This window comes from Monodelphis domestica, chromosome 8 (genome assembly GCF_027887165.1).
Source record: "Monodelphis domestica isolate mMonDom1 chromosome 8, mMonDom1.pri, whole genome shotgun sequence".
NCBI lineage: Eukaryota > Metazoa > Chordata > Mammalia > Didelphimorphia > Didelphidae > Monodelphis > Monodelphis domestica.
In genome coordinates this window covers 33,746,965-33,765,554 of record NC_077234.1, presented here as the reverse complement: position 1 = coordinate 33,765,554, position 18,590 = coordinate 33,746,965, and the positions used below count along the sequence as shown (strand labels likewise).

General features: G+C 40.3%; 1 protein-coding gene across 4 annotated transcripts in view; it reads left to right on the top strand.

Annotated features, from left to right (window-relative positions):
• The window catches only part of PLD1 (phospholipase D1), a 272,434-nt gene that overhangs the window by 159,804 nt on the left and 94,040 nt on the right, over positions 1–18,590 (top strand). For all 4 annotated transcript variants that reach the window (XM_056807220.1, XM_056807222.1, XM_056807221.1 and 1 more), the window contains 4 exons: positions 755–904; positions 3,669–3,752; positions 9,443–9,524; positions 16,333–16,443. In XM_056807220.1, coding sequence (XP_056663198.1) covers positions 755–904; positions 3,669–3,752; positions 9,443–9,524; positions 16,333–16,443 — 427 coding nt within the window. The remainder of the gene's footprint in view (positions 1–754; positions 905–3,668; positions 3,753–9,442; positions 9,525–16,332; positions 16,444–18,590) is intronic.

Genomic DNA, 18,590 nt, shown 5'->3' with positions numbered 1-18,590 from the left:
GCTTGCAGAAGACAAGTCAGCCTGGATGGATGATGAATTCTTTCACTGTAAGAATATTGACATGTAAGAGATTGGTATTAGAATATTTAATAACATGTATAAACCCTTACCTTCCATCTTGGAATCAATCCCGTGTCTTGGTTCCAAAGCAGAAGAATGGTAAGGGCTAGGCAATGGGAGTCAAGTGACTTGCCCAGGGTCACACAGCTGGGAAGTGTCTGAGGCCAGATTTGAACTCAGGACTTCACCTCTCTAGGCCTGACTATCAATTCACTGAGCTGGCTGCCCTCTTATACATCCAATTTTGAAGTGAAGGCAGTTGAGAGAGAGGGTCAGAGAGAGAGACAGAGACAGAAAGAAGAGAAAGAGGCAGAGAGAAGAGAGGAGAGTGAATAGAGAGACAGAGAGAGAACCTCATAGTTAAGAAGACCCAGATTCATGTCCCAGCTATGTGACTCTAGGAATATTACTCAAACTCTGTGTCCCTAAGAAACTCTAGGATTCTAAGGTGCAGAGAAAGTGCTGACCTGCATCACCAGAGAGCATTCCTTCCCTGGCTGGATGGGAAGTAGGGGAGGAGGCTCCCTACATCAATGAAACAATTACTGGTTCTGTCCTATCTCACTAACATGTATGTACGATGGAAATATTGTTGGCTACCTTTAATCCTCCAAAACATCCTTAGAGTAGTAATCCCATCCTAGAAATGGAACCCAGCAACCATTTACAAGTCCCTTTCTTCTGCTCTTTCTAGGACGCTGATTCTCAAGTGCAACAGCTATAGACATGCCCGGTGGTGGGGTGGGGCCATTGATGAATTTATCCAGAAACATGGTTCCAACTTCCTCAAAGAGCACAGGTTTGGATCCTATGCTGCGATCCAGGAGAACACGTTAGCCAAATGGTAAGGACATTTCCTTCTCGGTATAGCAGGGATTCTAATCCTCAGGTCCATGATGTCTGGGGGTCTTTGGGCTTGGATGGGGAAAAAGTGATATTATTTTTTTTAAGATAACAAATGTTTAATGGAACACTACTACCAGTTCCTATCACCTTTCCAGGTCATCATTAGCAAAGTAGCCAAGAGATCATATGGGTCTTGTGTACAAATTGTTCTGGGGACTCGATATCGTCATTTTGAATAATCTCTGATTATAATCGAGCATTTCTTTCCATCAGGAATGTGAGCGATACACAGCAGCAGTATTATCAGGCCTTTTCACTTTGTCACTCATCGAAATCACAGATATTTTCATATTTTCATTTTACCTTTGTTACAAGTCATCCCGTTGAAATTCTTCTAGTTCTTAGATCCATCATCAAATGACAAGTTATCACCGGCTCCCTGTCTATACACTATGTTTCAATGGAACTGGTTTGATTTGTAATCTGGATATTTATTTACTACAATTAAAATTACTTAATTTTACTTAATACAATTAAAAATGCCCCTCTGAGAAGGGATGTCTGATTGCCAAAAGGGGTAATGACATAGAATGGCTAAGAACTCCTAATTGAAGGTTTTCTTTCCTTATGTACTTAGAATATCATTTTTAATCAGATAACTTGAATTAAGCCAATTGTTTTGGGTGGCATTGCCTTTCTTTTTTTAAAGGAGTTTTCCTTTGTATAAAAGAATGGGCAGAAATGAGTTTCTCTGTTTAAGTACTTTAAGAATTTTTCCCCTCTGGATAAGCATTTATGATGGATTTTAAACCTTCAGTCATATAGAAAGGACAAAGTATTCTTCCTTCTTGGTACATTAGAGAATCAGTGTAGTAGAATGGAAAAGACCATTGGATTTTCCAAAATGTAACTCTTTCTCTATGTGTGTGTGTGTGTGTGTGTGTGTATCAAGAAGGGGAGAGAGAGAGAGAGAGAGAGAGAGAGAGAGAGAGAGAGAGAGAGAGAGAGAGAGAGAGAGAGAGAGAGAGAGAGAGACAGACAGAGAGAGACAGAGAGAGGGAGGGAGGGAGAGAGAGGGAGAGAGAGACAGAGAGAGAGAGACTGAGACTCTTGGATTTAGATTTGAAAGCCTTAGACTCAAAGCTTTTATCACATGTCTGAGTCCTTGGACAAATTGCCTAAGCTCTCTGAGACTCGGTTTCCTCACCTGTAAAATAAGAAGTTAGACTAAATGGCCTCTAAGGTTCCTTCCAGCTCTAGGTCTACAATTGTATAAAATATTCAGAGGATTTACTTGTCAATTAATTCTCCTTTAGTAATAAAGCTCATTCAAGTTGAATTTGTTTTCCTCGCCCACCATTAATGGTGGTTGGTTACTGTGTTAGAAGAGAAGCTGTCTGTGGTTTCATGCTGAGATAGGATCCTCCCATTTGCAGTCAATGACCCCTGGCTCCAAAGCTTTACAGCTAACAGCTCTACTCAGGGAGTCCCCCTGAAGCATCATTAGTAAACCTCCCCAATTTTACATTAGCTAAAACCATCTCCTGTAATAAACCAAAGGATCCAGGCAGAAGTTCCTAACCTAGAACGCGGGGTGGGAAGTATAGGTCTTGGAGGCAAGAAGTCTTGAGTTCAAAGCTGCCTCAAACATTTAACTAGCTGAATGGTAGTAGGGGCAACCACATTTAACTTTTCTCACCTTTAATAGGAATAAGAAAGGGCCTGGAGCTCTTCTTTCACAGGGCTATGGTAAAGATCAGACAAAATAGGGATAAATAAAGACTTTTTAAACCTTCACTTGCAACATTGAAATCTTAGTTCTTACTAGTGTTCATCAGAATTGTTTGTCATTGAACCAGATAACCAGATATGGGGAACTGGGCTGATCTTGCCTGTCTGTCTGTCTGTCTATGTCTGTCTCTCTATTTCTCGCTCTGTCTCTCTGCACCCAAGCTCTCCCTCTTCCTCCTTACCCTCACATTCCATTTTAGAATCAATCCTGTGTATTGATTCCAAGAAAGAAAAGTGGAAATAGCTAAGTGATCAGTGATAAGTGACTTTTCCAGGGTCACACAGCTAGGAAACGACTGAGGCCAGTTTTGAACCCAGGACCTTTCATCTCAAACCACTCATTTTAATGTAGAGACATTTATATCATACCTTGAGAGAACAACATGACATAGGGTGGCTACAAGGTTGGATGTTAAAATCAGGAAGACTTGGGTTCAAATTCTTCCTCTGACCTATAATAACTGTGTAACTGAGCAAATCAATCCACCTCACAGTGATCTAGGCAATTCTCTAAGACACTTAAGTTGTATTTTTCAGAGTTCAGAACTAGCTTCAGACACTAGTTGTGTGACCCTGGCCAAGTCACTTAATCTTGTTTGCCTCAGTTTCTTCCCCCAACTGTTTACTGAGACTGCGTGACTGTTCAAAGACAAGCATTCATTTGAGCTGGAGGAGGAATTGACAAACCCCTCCAGTATCTTTGTCAACCAAACCCCAGAGTCATACAGGACCAAACAACAAATAAGTTGCAGACTTACCGCTGTCAATCTGCATCTGTTGATATAAAGTTGGCAAGACTGGGAGTTGTTCATCTTTGTCTATAGGAGGAGTGCCCACACTGGGAATTTCTTACACTAATGAAATCACAGATCTGAAATGAAAATAAACAGACTCTTATGCTTTGCCATGATCGGTTTGTTTTGCTTTTTGGTGAAAAAAAAATTTAAAATAACATTTTTTTTTCCTTGCAGGTATGTTAATGCGAAAGGGTACTTTGAAGATATAGCAAATGCCATGGAAGAAGCCAAAGAAGAGATTTTTATCACGGATTGGTGGTTAGTATTCATACGTGGGTTTCTGGGCCAAAGGTCTCCCCATTCCATGTTTCCCACAATGTGGGGCCCTGTGCAGAAGACTTACACTATGGAAACTAAAACACAACCAGATGGTTTGGCAATCGTCTAAACCAAGTCACAGCTCGAAGCTCCAGTCAAAGGCCTTTTCAGAAATCTTGGCATCCAGGCAAGGCCTTCATACCTTCAGCTTGGAGATTTCTTTTTCTGTTGTTTAGAAAAGAGACACCCAACTGTTTGCTTCAGTGAGGACTGCAGGACCAAGTGGGTGTCACCGTTTAATGACAAAGCCTTCCTTTGGCCCTCCATTCTGGTTTCTTGGGACTTGGATACACACAAACCTCTGAGTCTTATTTCTTGGATGATGCAATAGTTACATTTCTGGGTCAGCATTAGAAATGTCAGCCAGGAAGATGGGGATGAGTGGCACATGTGGATGGGTTTCTTCTCAGCTGAATTAAGGTCAGATTTTCTGAGCTCCCTTTTAAAGTCCATGATAGCTCCCAATAAAAATTAGTGGTGGAAGGCTCGCCTATAAAAGCCAATCAGTTAGTAGGAAGGTGAATTGTGGGAGTCTTTGTGTTTTAAGTTGGGCTTCTGCCTCTACTTATCTTCCCAACCAAAATCCACAGGACAAACCAAAAGTGCATCATGTTCAGTGTTCAATCATAGCAAATGTCATTTTCCTCCCAAGAATTCAGTTCCCAGGCAATCTCTGTTTCAAATCAAGACTCTTTCTTCCAAAAGTATGTTGAAAACACTGAGAGACCACATTCAGGAAGTGGGGAAATGATGCCTTAGTTAGTCTATACAATATGGTAGAATGTAGAAAAATACATCCAAAATGGTACAATATGATAGAATGTATACCAAACAATAGAATGCTACATGATCCAACATAATATGGTACTAAGCAGCTGAATCATACTAGGGTTCTTAAGAATAATCAGCCATTAAATCAACTAGCTTTTATTCCTGTTCTGTCCTGAGCCCTAACAATCCCTTGCCTCAGAGAGCTTAAATCAGGGGACTTAGAGATAGATAGATAGATAGATAGATAGATAGATAGATAGATAGATAGATAGATAGATAGATGGATGGATGGATAGATAACTAGATAGATGATAGATGGATGGATAACTAGATAGATGATAGATAGATGGATAGATGAATAGATGATAGATAGATAGATGGATAGATAGATAGATAGATAGATGGATAGATAGATTACATAGATATATGGATAGATAGATAGATAGATAGATAGATGGATAACTGGATAAATGATAGATAGATGGATGGATGGATAGATGGATGGATGGATAGATGGATGGATGGATAGATAGATGGATAGATAGATGGATAGATGGATGGATAGATAGATAGATAGATAGATAGATAGATAGATAGATAGATAGATGGATAGATAGATATATGGATAGATAGATAGATAGATAGATGGATAACTGGATAAATGATAGATAGATAGATGGATAGATGGATGGATGGATAGATGGATAGATGGATAGATGGATAACTAGATAAATGATAGATAGATAGATGGATGGATGGATAGATGGATAGATAGATAGATGGATAGATGGATAACTAGATAAATGATAGATAGATAGATGGATGGATGGATAGATGGATGGATGGATAGATGGATAGATGGATAGATAGATGGATGGATGGATATATAGATGGATAGATGGATAGATAGATTACATAGATAGATAGATGATAGATGGATGGATAACTAGATAAATGATAGATAGATAGATAGATGAATAGATGATAGATAGATAGATAGATAGATTATATAGATAGATAGATGGATAACTGGATAAATGATAGATAGATAGATAGATAAATAGATGATAGATAGATGGATAGATAGATGGATGGATAGATAGGTAGATAGATGGATAGATGGATAACTAGATAAATGATAGATAGATAGATGAATAGATCATAGATAGATAGATGGATAGATGGATGGATGGATAGATGGATAGATACAGATAGACAGATACAGACAGACAGATAGGTATATACAGATAGATAGATAGATAGATAGATAGATAGATAGATAGATAGAGACAGAGATAGATAGAGACAGAGATAGATAGAGACAGAGATAGATAAATGCAGACAGACAGATATTTAAACAAATAGATACAGACAGACAGATATAGATAGATAAATAGATGGATTGATAGAGACAGACAGACAGGTAGACAAACAGATGGATACAGACAGATACCGACAGACAGATAGGTATATACAGATAGATAGATTGATAGGTAGATGGATAGATGAACAGATGGATGGATGGAGAGAGAAAGACAGACAGATAGACAGACAGGCAGATGGATACAGACAGATACAGACAGACAGATAGATAGGTAGGTAGATAGATCAGGGGAGATATAACTATGTGAAAAAGTATTTACAAAATAATTGCCAGATTAGATTTTGTGGTGGATACAGTGTTGGAACCAAAAGGACCCAAGTTAAAATTCTGCCATTTTGGCTGAAATGTAGCATTTGAATAGCACTTTAAAAAGAAAAAAACAAAAACAAAAACCTTGCCAACTGTCTTTGAATCAATACTAAGTAGTTCTAGTTGTTCTAGGTAGTGTGATTTAAGTGATTTGTCACAGCTAGGAAGCGTCTAAGGTAAAATTTGAACCCAGGTTTTCCCCACCCCAGGTTCTCCATCTATTGTGCCACCAGCTGCCCCAAATTTATATAGCATATTAAGGCTTGCAAAGTGCTTTCCATATATTGTCTTTTCTGGGCATCACAACAACCCTATAGGCATAGATATAGCTAAGTGTCAATAAATGGAAATGAGTTCCCTGAAAAGGTGGCACATATTTGAATTTGTTCCATTCAGTGTTAATTTTAATATGATCATTGGGTCCAAGCCAATGGAAATAAGCAGTACAAATTTCAATAATGCCACCTCTCCAAAGGATCCATTCTTCTCACTAATTGGGGCCTAGCTGTACTATAGGTGATAGATGATGTTATCCCATTTTTTTAGATGAAAAGACTTGAGGCTTAGAGACATTTGGCAAATGGCCATAATTACCAACTGTCAGTGACAGAATTTGAACCCAAGATCCTGCTGACTCCAAATCTAAAACTCTCTATAGCAGAACTTTTCCTCTTAATTATTTATCTTTCCATTCCTCCTCCACATAACATCCCCATCAATAAGCAAACAGTTAGCCCTGGTTTTTGTTCCATTGTCAAAATAAAACTTTTAAAGACAGGAGTGTGTAAGAAATAGAATTCCTCATTTAGTAGGTATTTCCTTCTTTTTAATACTTCTTAAAAAGCAAAGCCCAGACATGAATGAGACCAGCCATAATGGCTGCCATTAAAAACACATTTCTTTGCTGTCTGAAGGAGAATAATGTCCGTCTTGACCCTCCAGAAAAATAAAGCACAAATTCCCAACCTCTTAAGTATCTGAAGAGACGTGGTGCTGACTGAATGTTTTCTGTCCTCCTGTCCACCTTCAAATGAATAATGACTCAGAGACTGATACCTTGTGAAAACAATCTTTAAAATCAAAGCTGCCTCCCTCCTTGAGATGTCACAACTTTTCTTAGCCCCATTTTCTTCTTCTCTAAAATGGGGAGAAGTATTTATTTCCCCGAGTTGTGAGGAAGGAAGGAAACAGCTTATGGAAAATACTTTTGAGATCTTCAAGTATTATATTAGTTTTTGTCAGCAGCAGCATTATTGTGATTACTATTGTTTGATAGCCATGATGGTCATTCTCCAGAATGCCCAGCCCAGAAAAGGCTGTTTAGGCATTAAAATACCCAAGAAGCAATCATTCTGGACACGATAGACTCCCCCCACCCCCCATGTCAAACTAGATCCACTGTGAGGTCTAAAAATGAAGGGACAGAAATTCAATTGAATTCCACTTGAACATTTATTAAGCACCATCTGTGTGCCAAGCACTGACAATACATGGATAGTCTACTGAGAATTAAGAGGCACAACACATAGAGGGATAAGGAAGTCCAACGTATGCAAAGACATTGGAAGGAATTGGAAAGGGAGAGAGCATTGGTCCTACGGGGGAAGGCAGGGCTGAGCTTAGAAAGGAAGCTCGGGAGGTTGGCTCTACCATCTGAGTTCCGGTTCAAGATGGCAAGAGAACATCACCATTTACTGCAGCGGAAGAAGAGATTTACTTCCCACCTGTACCTGGCAGGCAGTGGGAGCAGAGATGATACCAATTGGAGCTAGGAGTGAGTGTGAGGTCTGGGACAAGGACTGGGCCAGTATGCCAGGGAAGAAGGATGGAGATGGGAGAGTGACTGGGTTAGGACCACCTTACAGCACCAAACACCTTCCTCCTCAGGACCCATCATGACCTAGCACTGAGTCAAAGTAAGAAACATGGACAATATATGAATAACAACGAACCTAGGCAGCAGTCAGTTGGGCTTTGTCTTTCCCTGCTAGAAAGACGTGAATACCCAAGCTATGTGGGCAACTCAAATAGCAGGCAGGCCCGCAGGATATGGATGATAGTACCACGTCGTGTTCTCACATCTTTCAGTAAATCTCAAATACTTAAAGCTTTTCATTCCAAATGGTTTGGAAATTGAATATTCAGCCTAGTTACATCTATTGAAAACATGGTCCTTGGATCTTAATAGCTCAGTCAAAAAGAATTTGTTAAGATATTTATTATATTTTTAGAAACATAGATATTTATATTATTATAATTATGAGCCAGGCATATAGAGTATAAAGAATGAAATAAAGGTAGCTAGAAGACTCAGAGGATAGAGAATCAGGCATGGAGACTGGAGGTCCAGGGTTCAAGTCTAGACCCAGATACTTCTTAGCTGTGTGACCCTGGGGAAGTCATTTAATCCCAGTTGACTAGCCCTTACCACTCTTCTGCCTTGGAATCAATATTTAGTATCAATTCTAAAAGAGAAAGTAAGGGTTGTAAAATTAAATTTAAAAAAAGAATGAAACCATCTCTACACCTTAGGAGGTATGTCCATATAATTGTGGACTGTACTTTTGTCTTTAAGAATTGCTCAGTTCTAATAAATTTTATTTGTTGAATTCTCAAAGAAATTTGGAGGTTTATATTTGTAGTACACTAACTTACTGGCCGTTAGTTTGTGAAGGCTAAAGAGCTTTGGGCGCATAATTCTGCTTCTGGGGAATTTTTTTCTAGGCATTTATTAGCCACTAAATATTTGGCAACTTGCTGGGATATGTTGTTCAATTTATACCTTTTTTTTGCATAATCTTTGTTCCTCAATAAATCTGACACCTGGATAAGCCTTCTGTAATTTCTGTTGGCCTGGTCCTGAACTCGTATGATAAAGAGCTCCATTTCTCCCATGCAAAGACAAATGACAGCCATTTGTTCAGTGTTTCTTTGACACCATATTGTTCGATGAGTTCACGTGAGTGTCACTCATGGAATGTCTTTTGGCTATGCTATTGTTTTTTATTATTATTACTGCCACCAAATATATGCCGGACTGTTTTACTATCCTAGGAAAGGATAGGGAAGATGCTCCTAAATCTCTTTTTTATTACTGAGATCCAAGCAGAACTCAGTTGACTTTACAGATCATTTGAATAACGTAAGGACTTGACTTTGTTTTTAGGTTGAGTCCAGAAATCTTCCTGAAACGTCCAGTGGTAGAAGGAAATCGCTGGAGACTAGACTATATTCTCAAACGGAAAGCAGTAAGTACTTGGCAGCCATGCCTCCCACCCCCCAAAAAAGAACTCCTGTTGATTTTGAACGTCAGTTTGCTCTTGTACCTTGTGGATCTATGATGACCTCTGTGTGTGTGAAGCCCTCCCTGGGACATATAGCGGCCCTTCTCTCCAACGCCTCTCTCTTTGTGAGTTTCTTCACCCATGCAAAAAGCAATCCCTGCTGGCTAGCCTTCTGGGGACCAGCTTCTCTGAGCCTAGCTAGCCTGGTCTTCAGATACCGCCTGTATGTATACTTTGTTTCTGGGGCCTGGAACCTTTGTCAGCTTAGTAAAACCTGTGACAGTCTATGTTCCCCTCACCAGGGTCACCACCATGCCAAGAGGCAGCATTGGGACAGGACATTAGTAAAGAAATATAATCATTCCCCTATTTTTCTCATAATTTATCAAAAAGCAATATGCTGCTTGTTCACAATCTCAATCTCCCGGTGCCATTTTTCTCCATTAATGTTTGACTCGGTGAAATGAATTTTTTCTAATGCATTCCATTAACAATTCTCATCCTGCCAGCTGTTGGTACAGTTCAGGTTCTAAAGTACAATGGGAATTCCTCATCTAGCTGAAAAACGTTGCAACAAACCTTAGAGAACAGAGCATCCAACCCCTTCGATTTTAGAAATGAGGAAACTGAGGAAGCTGCCCAGTCCACAGAGAGATTAAGTGACTGGCTCTGAGTTCTTCCACCAGTCTGTATCAGACATAGACTTTGGACCCATCCTTCCATAGGCATTTATGGTAACAGACATAGGGATCAAGACTGGACCTGTGATTCCACTGGTGTGAGGAATTAACACTGAGAAACTTCATTCTCAGTGCAGATAGACATTTTCTGTATAACTCAAAGCCTTAGAGAGTTGCCTAGAACCCAAAAAGTTAAGTGACTTGCCCATAGTGGCAATGATAATATATAGCAGAGGCAGGACCGGAGCCAAAATCTTCCTGTACCCAAGGCAAACTATTCACTACTGTTATTTAGTTGTTTCAATTGTGACCTTCTCTTTGTGACACCATTTCGGGCTTTCTTGGGAGAGTTACTGGAGTAGTTTTCCATCTCCTTCTCCAGCTCATTTCATAGAGGAGGAACTGAGGCAAACAATATTTTAAGTGACTTGCTCAGAGTCACATAGCTAAGGTACTGGAGTAGATTGCCATCTTCTCTAGTTCACTTCATAGAGGAAGAACTGAGGCAAACAGTGATAAGTGACTTCCTCAGGGTCATCCAACTAGAGGGGTTTGCCATCTCCTTTTCTAGCTCATTTCAAAGAAGAGAAACTGAGGCAAACAGTGATGAGTGACTTCCTCAGGGTCACCCAACTAAGATACTAGAGTGCTTTGCCATCTCCTTCTCTAGCTCATTTCAAAGAAGAGAAACTGAGGCAAACAGTGATGAGTGACTTCCTCAGGGTCACCCAACTAAGATACTAGAGTGCTTTGCCATTTCCTTCTCTAGCTCATTTTATAGAAGAAGAACTGAGGCAAACAATGATAAGTGACTTCCTCAGGGTCATCCAACTAGAGGGGTTTGCCATCTCCTTCTCTAGCTCATTTCAAAGAAGAGAAACTGAGGCAAACAGTGATGAGTGACTTCCTCAGGGTCACCCAACTAAGATACTAGAGTGCTTTGCCATTTCCTTCTCTAGCTCATTTTATAGAAGAAGAACTGAGGCAAACAATGATAAGTGACTTCCTCAGGGTCATCCAACTAGAGGGGTTTGCCATCTCCTTCTCTAGCTCATTTCAAAGAAGAGAAACTGAGGCAAACAGTGATGAGTGACTTCCTCAGGGTCACCCAACTAAGATACTAGAGTGCTTTGCCATCTCCTTCTCTAGCTCATTTTATAGAAGAGGAACTGAGGCAAACAGAGATAAGTGACTTGCCCAGAGTCATACAGTTAGTAAGTGTCAGAGACCAGATTTGAACTCATGAAGACAAGACTCCTGGCCTGGTGCTCTATCCACTGCACCACCAAGCTTCCTATTCACTACTTTATTTTTCTTCATAGTAATATCTAAGCCAATCTAAATGGAATGAGAATGTGTCTGTCAGTCAATCACTAAACATTACTATGAGCCAAACACGGCGCTGAGTATACAAAGAAAGTTGGGTATGATGAACATTATCATCATTCATATCCTTATCAAGGAAGTTAAGGGTTTCACCTTTCCACTGTGATTTGGAATGACTTAAATTTTTTTTCTAGGATTTATTGTAAAAGTTCCAATGTCGGGCTCTAGAACCCTTAATGATATTTTGCCATTTGCCATCTTTTTCTTGACTCTTGCTCTACTTTGTATTTCTCTTCCTTTCTCCATACTCAATTTTGCCAAACCTTCCCTACCCAATTTCTTTTCTTTCTTTGGTGTTTTAACCTTCTCCTGGTGATACTCAGTATTAAAGGAATATAAGCAAGGGAGCGATGTAATCAAAAGAAATACCCATCAAGGGGTGGCATGTGGCATTGGGTCATAGATTTAGAGTCAGGAGAGGCTCAAGATGTAATCTAATCTAAGCCATTTTTAGCATGTGGGGAAACCGAGACTCAGAAATGTAGCATGATATACCTGAGGCACTATAGGTAGGAAGTGGCAGAACTTGGGATCTGAACTCAGCTCCTCTCCCCTCTAACCCCAGTGAGCCTTCCTTAGATTGGACTGTGGAAAGGTTGGAATAGATTGGAAAAGAGGGAAATTAGAGATTGTGATTCGTTTTGGATATGGCATTTCTTAGGCAGCAAAGCAAATGTCCTGTGGGCAATGGGAAGGGCAAGATTAGAATTTAGGGCATCTGGAACAGAGCACAGTCTTCCAAGTCTCAGCATTTCTCAACATCTGTCCTTAGATCCATTATTCATGCATCTCTCAACATCTCCCCTTAGGTCCTGGGTTTGTAGGTTTCCATCATTGGGTTCATGGGCAGTTGAGTGCTTCTCTAACCTCTGTTATGTCAGCACCATGGCTTCTCTCTGCTCTTCATGGCCCAAATGACCAGGCGGTGATGATGACTAACTGAGCATCCTTTGTTATTCCTTTCATGGAAATCCATACTCTCTGAAACTCATTGTTATTAAATTTCTGATAACCGCATAAATCTCCCAAGGAAATGGTGAATTCATTAGATTAATTTCCCTTGTGATGCATTGAACTCGTCATCCTTTTTCTTCATCTAGCCTGGCTGTGGCAACATCTGGATCATCAATTTTTAAAACTGAATTGACATTTTCATATGCTCGTAAACACCTCTCATTTCAATAATTTAGCAGCTGAAAGCCACACACTAAAGCCATGAGCTTTTATCGTCATGAGTGGTATTGTGTTAATGGGCCCCAGGGTATCTAAAATTGATAAAGATGGGCAGCCTTTGATATCTGAATTTCTGGCCTACTCTTTGAGGAGTTTGGTTCAGGAGCTTTATTTTTTTTAAACCCTTACCTTCCATCTTAGAATCAATACTTTTTATTGATTTCAAGGCAGAAGACCAGTAAGGGCTGGGCAAATGGGGTGAAGTGACTTGCCCAGGGTCACACAGCTAGTGTGAAGTGTCTGAGACTAAATTTGATCCCATGATCTCTCATCTATGGACCTAACTCTCAATCCACTGAGCCACTTAACTGCCCTCATTCAGGAAGTTTTGTACAGGCTGCTGGTATTCCTGGGTTATTCATCCCAGACCTATTTTTTTCTCTCTCTCTCATTCAGAATCTATTCAGAGCTTTGGGTACCATAGTTTGTTCATCCAACAAATCTTTATTAACACCATGTGACAGGCACTCAGGATAGATACAAAGACAAAATGAAACAGGGAGCTTTTATCCTGTAAGAGTTTGAGGGAGGGGAAAGCTACATGGCTCAGTGGATTGAGAGCCAGGTCTAGAGACAGGAGGTCCTGGGTTCAAATCTGATCTCAGATAGTTCCTGGCTGGCAAGTCCCTTAACTCTCACCATCTAGCCCTTAGTGCTTATCTGCTTTGGAACCAATACACAGTATTGATTCTGAGATGGAAAGTAAGGGTTGAAAAAAGAAGTCATAGGGAGGAGCAGAGTGGCACAGTCGATAGAGTGCCAGGCTTGGAGTTAGGAGGACTTAGGTTCAAGTCTAGCCTCAGACACCTCCTGGCTGTGTGACCCTAGGCAAATCATTTAACCCCTATTTGCTTAACCCTTTGCCATTCTGTCTTAGAGTTGTGACAGAAAGTAAAGACTTTTTAAAAAGGGACTATAGAGACAGGGAAGAGCACAATGTGTACCCTAAAAGTCAATATAAAGCACACACAAAAGAATTTAAGAGAAGCACTAACAGTGTAGACATCAGGAAAGGTCAAGTGGAAGAGGTAGCCCATCAGCTGTGCCTTGAAGAAACCCAGAATTCTAAGAGATAGACCAGAAAAGGGATGGCATTCCAAGAAGGGGATTACAGCTTTGGCAAAGACTTGGAGGTGAGAGATGGAGTACTTTGTATGAGAAACATGTTGCTAGTACTCCAGTTTGATTGAAATACTATTGCTTTCCAAGAAAAATAAAACAAATAGAGGCAATGTGAGGTTGGGGAAAGAGCACTGTAATCCAAAGACCTGGATTCAAATCCCATCTTTGACAATTACTGCCTAAGTGATTTTGTATGAATCAATTTATTTTTCTGGGTCAGAATTTGCTGACTTGAAAATGAAGAAGGGATCAGTCTAAATGGAAGCTAAATGATTCAGTAGATTAAGGTTTAGATGTGGAATCAGTTTGACTTGAGTTCAAATCCAGTCTCAGACACTTTTCTACATAAGAAGACCTATATTCTATATTAAGAAGACCTATATTCTATATTTCTATATATTTTAAAATAAAGCCTTACTTTCTGTCTTGGTAATAATTCTAAGACAGAAAGACAAAGATTAGGCAAATGGGGCTAGTTGACTTGCTCAGAGTCTTATAGCCAGGAAACGTCTGAGACTAGATTTGAACCTGGGTCCTTCTAACTCCAAACCGGTTCCCTAGCCAGTGTGCCTTTTTGCTACCCCTATTTTCCTTTTTTTTTTTCAAGCCCTTACTTTCTGTCTTAGAATTGCTACACTAAGAATTGTTTCCAAGGTAGAAGAGCAGCAATGGGCTAAGTAATTGGGGCTAGTGACTTGGCCAGAGTCAAACACCCAGGAAATGTCTGAGATCATATTTGAACCCAGGACCTCCTAACTCAAGACTGGCTCTATGTCAACTGAGCCGCCTAACTGCACCATCCCCTGTTTTCTATATTTGTACAATGACATGTCTCTCTCAACTCCCATCCATACACACACCTCCCTGACAAACTGATTTTTCATTGGGAGGCCGCAGCAGAGAAGAGGTAGGAATCACAAAAGTTTTCATGGGTTCCTTGAAATACCTAGTGAAGGGAGGCTGGGAGTTTCCCGTAGCACAGGAGCACCATGGAAAGGCACAGAGATGAAGATGGAGTTCTGCTTGTAAGAACCAGAGGAAAGGCCAAGTTTGGTGCACTCTAGAGAATGGAAAGATAGGCTGGGACCAAGGTTTTAAAGACCAAAATTACGGAGTTTTCATTTTCTCCTAAAGGTGACAGGAACCCCCTGTAGTTTACTGAGTAAGGGAGTCACGTAGCCAGATTCGTATTTAAGAAAAATCACTTTAAATTGGTGTGGGGAGAGGTTTGAGGCCAAGGGATCAGTTAGGAGACCATTGCAGTAATCTAGGCAAGAGGAAGCAATGGGGGCTTCAACTAAGGTTTTAGATTTATGGTTAAGAGAAGGGCTTGGATGAGAGAGATGTGGGAGATTAAATATTTTCTTTGCATTTTAACTGTGGAGATACATTATTTTGGATAACTAATCTCACCATTGGACAGTGATGGTCTATGAACTTTCCACAGAAGAGAACCACAGCTAGTAAAAAGCCCATTTCTCACTTCATTTTTATTCATGGAATCCTTCCTTCCCTCCCTCCTTTCCTTCCTTCCTTGCTCCCTCCCTTCATTCCTTCCTCCCTTCATTCCATCCTCCCTTCTTTCTTCCTTCCGTTCCTCCCTTCTTTCCTTCTTTCCTTCTTTCCTTCCTTCCTCCCTCCTTTCATTCCATCCTCCCTTCTTCCCTCCCTCCATTCCTCCCTTTTTCCCTTCTTTCCTTCCTTCCTCCCTCCCTTCATTCCATCCTCCCTTCCTCCCTATCTTTCTCTTCCTCAGCCTGCAGGCTCAGCCTTCCTGTTGCTGATATTAGCCAATTTACTTGCTTCAGCCTCTTAGAGTGACAGTTAGATGGTGATCAGTGGGAATGTTCTTCAATTCAATTCACTTCACTCAGCATTTATTAGGCACCTACTAGATGCTAGGCACTGGAGATATAGGAAGGAAATTGCAACAGTCCCTGCCTTCAAAGAATTCATGTTCTATTCACTTGTGCAATAAGTAAATACAAAATATACATACATTATAAACAGTGTGGGGAAGGGGAGGATGCCTGTATAGGGGAAATCAGGAAAGGGATTGTGAAGAATGTGGCACTTGAGCTGATTATCGAATAGAGCTAGAGATTCTGAGAAGTAGAGGGGAAGAAGGAGAGTATCCTAGGAAGAGTAGATATCCTAGGCAAATTCATGGAGGTGGGAGGTGAAATATCATAAATGGGAAACAGGAGGTTACCCACTTTGCCTGGACCTTAGAGTGGGAGGGGGAAAGATAGGTCAGCTCCCCATGACCAAAGGCTTTCAATGATCTAGAGTTGAAAGTTTTCCACTGAGAATATTTTGCCACCATTAATTTTTATTTCTTCTTTTAACAGCAACAAGGGGTGAGGATATTCGTGATGCTCTATAAAGAGGTTGAACTTGCCCTTGGCATCAACAGTGAATATAGCAAGAGGACTTTAATGCGCCTGCACCCCAACATCAAGGTCTGAAACATAGTCTATGTGGGATCCAAAAGCACTTTTTCACATGTTTTGCATTCTGAATGATAATAATAATCTATTGAGACCATCATGTGCATCTTTAAAAAAAACAACACCTAAAATTATTATTTAAGGAGTGAGAAAGGTAGCATGACATAGTAAGTAGAGATCCAGCCTGAAAGCCCAGATGACCTCATTTCTACCTCTAAAATCTATTGGCTGTGTGGCTCTGGGCAAATCACTGAAATTCTTAGTGACCCAGGACTCTAAGTTGCAGAAAAGGTATATTTCCTCCTCTGAGAGCTTCCTAAACTAAATAAAATAAAATCACAGGTTCAACCCTGTCTGAGAGAGAGACAGAGACAGACAGACAGACAGACAGACAGACAGACAGAGACCAAGGGATCAGTTAGAGAGAGTGAATACCTCTTCTGTTATTAAATAAAATGTTTTCTATGCTCCTTTGCTGAAAGAGTCAGCCTAGTACTAACTCTTCCTTTAGAATCTTAGAATTAGAAGGGACCTTGCAGACCATTTAGTCCAAACTGTGCCCCAGTAAGGGTTGCTTCTATTTCAACCCTGAGAAATAGTCATCTCTCCTTTCTTTGAGGACCTCCACTGAGAGATTAAGGGAGGGAGGGAGGGATGGATAGATAGATGGATGAATGGATGAAGAAACATTTAGTCACCATTTGCTTTGTGCCAAGCACTGTGCTAAGGTCTGGGAACACAAACAGAATAGTGAAATTTTCTCTGCTATCAAGAATTTTAATAGGAGAGAACACATATAAGTAAGTTTCAATTGCATATTGGGTGGCAGGGCCCCATGACCCTTAGGGTGATGTGGCAAAGCTCATGGTAGGAAAATGGGAGGATAGGTGCCCACTACCTTCCAAGGTCACACATTTCATTTTGCATAGAAAAAAAATTTGTTGGGAAATTTTTCCTGACATTAAGCCTAAATGTGTCTCTTCAATTGTCACCTATCTTCTGGGGCTTCTTGAGTGATCTTGGGAATTGATAACATGTTCCTGGCACTTGTAGACATTCTTGATTTATTTTCCACTCGGTGGGGCTGTAAATATCAGCCCCCATATGCTGCTAGGGGTGATCAGAACATTTGTCCTGGCTGGTATTCTCATGGCAAACAGGCTCTCAGTCAGTCTCCAGATCAAAGGTGAGAGAGGGATCTTTTAGAATAAGGAACTCTGGTGGGGATGTTTGATTGTGCTTTTCTTATCAATATCACCTCTTCTGTGCTCTCTCTGGCACAAAGAGTCGGTGTGATAAGAGATTATAACATGATCTTTAGTCCTGTGCCAAGAGTTGAGAAGCTATTAGGGAAATATGACCCTGTCACCAAGACTTCCCTTGCCTTAGGGAATTATTTGGAATGTCCTCCTCCTCTCAGAATAGATGGGATCAAAGTTGTTCAGTTGTTTCAGTCATGTCTAACTCTTTGTGACCCATTTGGGGTTTTCTTGGCAAAAATCCTAGCATGGTTTGCCATTTGCATCTCTAGCTCATTTTACAGATGAGGCAAATAAAGTTAAGGTGACTTGCCCAGAGTCACACAGTGAGGAAGTGTCTGAGGCCAGATTTGAATTCAGATCTCCTGATTTAAGAACTAATGCTCTATCTATCTATGCTACCAAACTACCCCAAAGGCAGCTGAATTGTCTAGCTTCAACTATTCACTTTTCCTTTACTAGGCTAGGGTAAGACTACTTTTATTGTTGCATTAAATGATGAGCTTAGTAATATTTTGGAATGTTAGTCTAAACTATCAGAAGGTCAATAGCTAGACTGGACATTAGCCATCTAATCCAACTCTCTATATACTGTAAGTTTAAATCACTTGCCCAAAGTCAGTCAACACTACTACCAGCACCACCAAAAATTGGCAGGTAGCTAGGTGGCTCTGTCTTGGAGTCAAGAGGACTTGGGTTCAAATCTGGCCTCTGAAACTTTCTAGCTCTGTAACCCTGCACAAGTCATTTAACCCCAACTGACCAACCTTTGCTTCTCTTTTGCCTTGGAACTAATACCTATTATCAATTCCAATCCAGAAGACAACGGTTTAAAAAAATTGGTATTTTATAGAAATAACTGCCAAATTTTGTAACACATTTCATACATTATCTCAATGG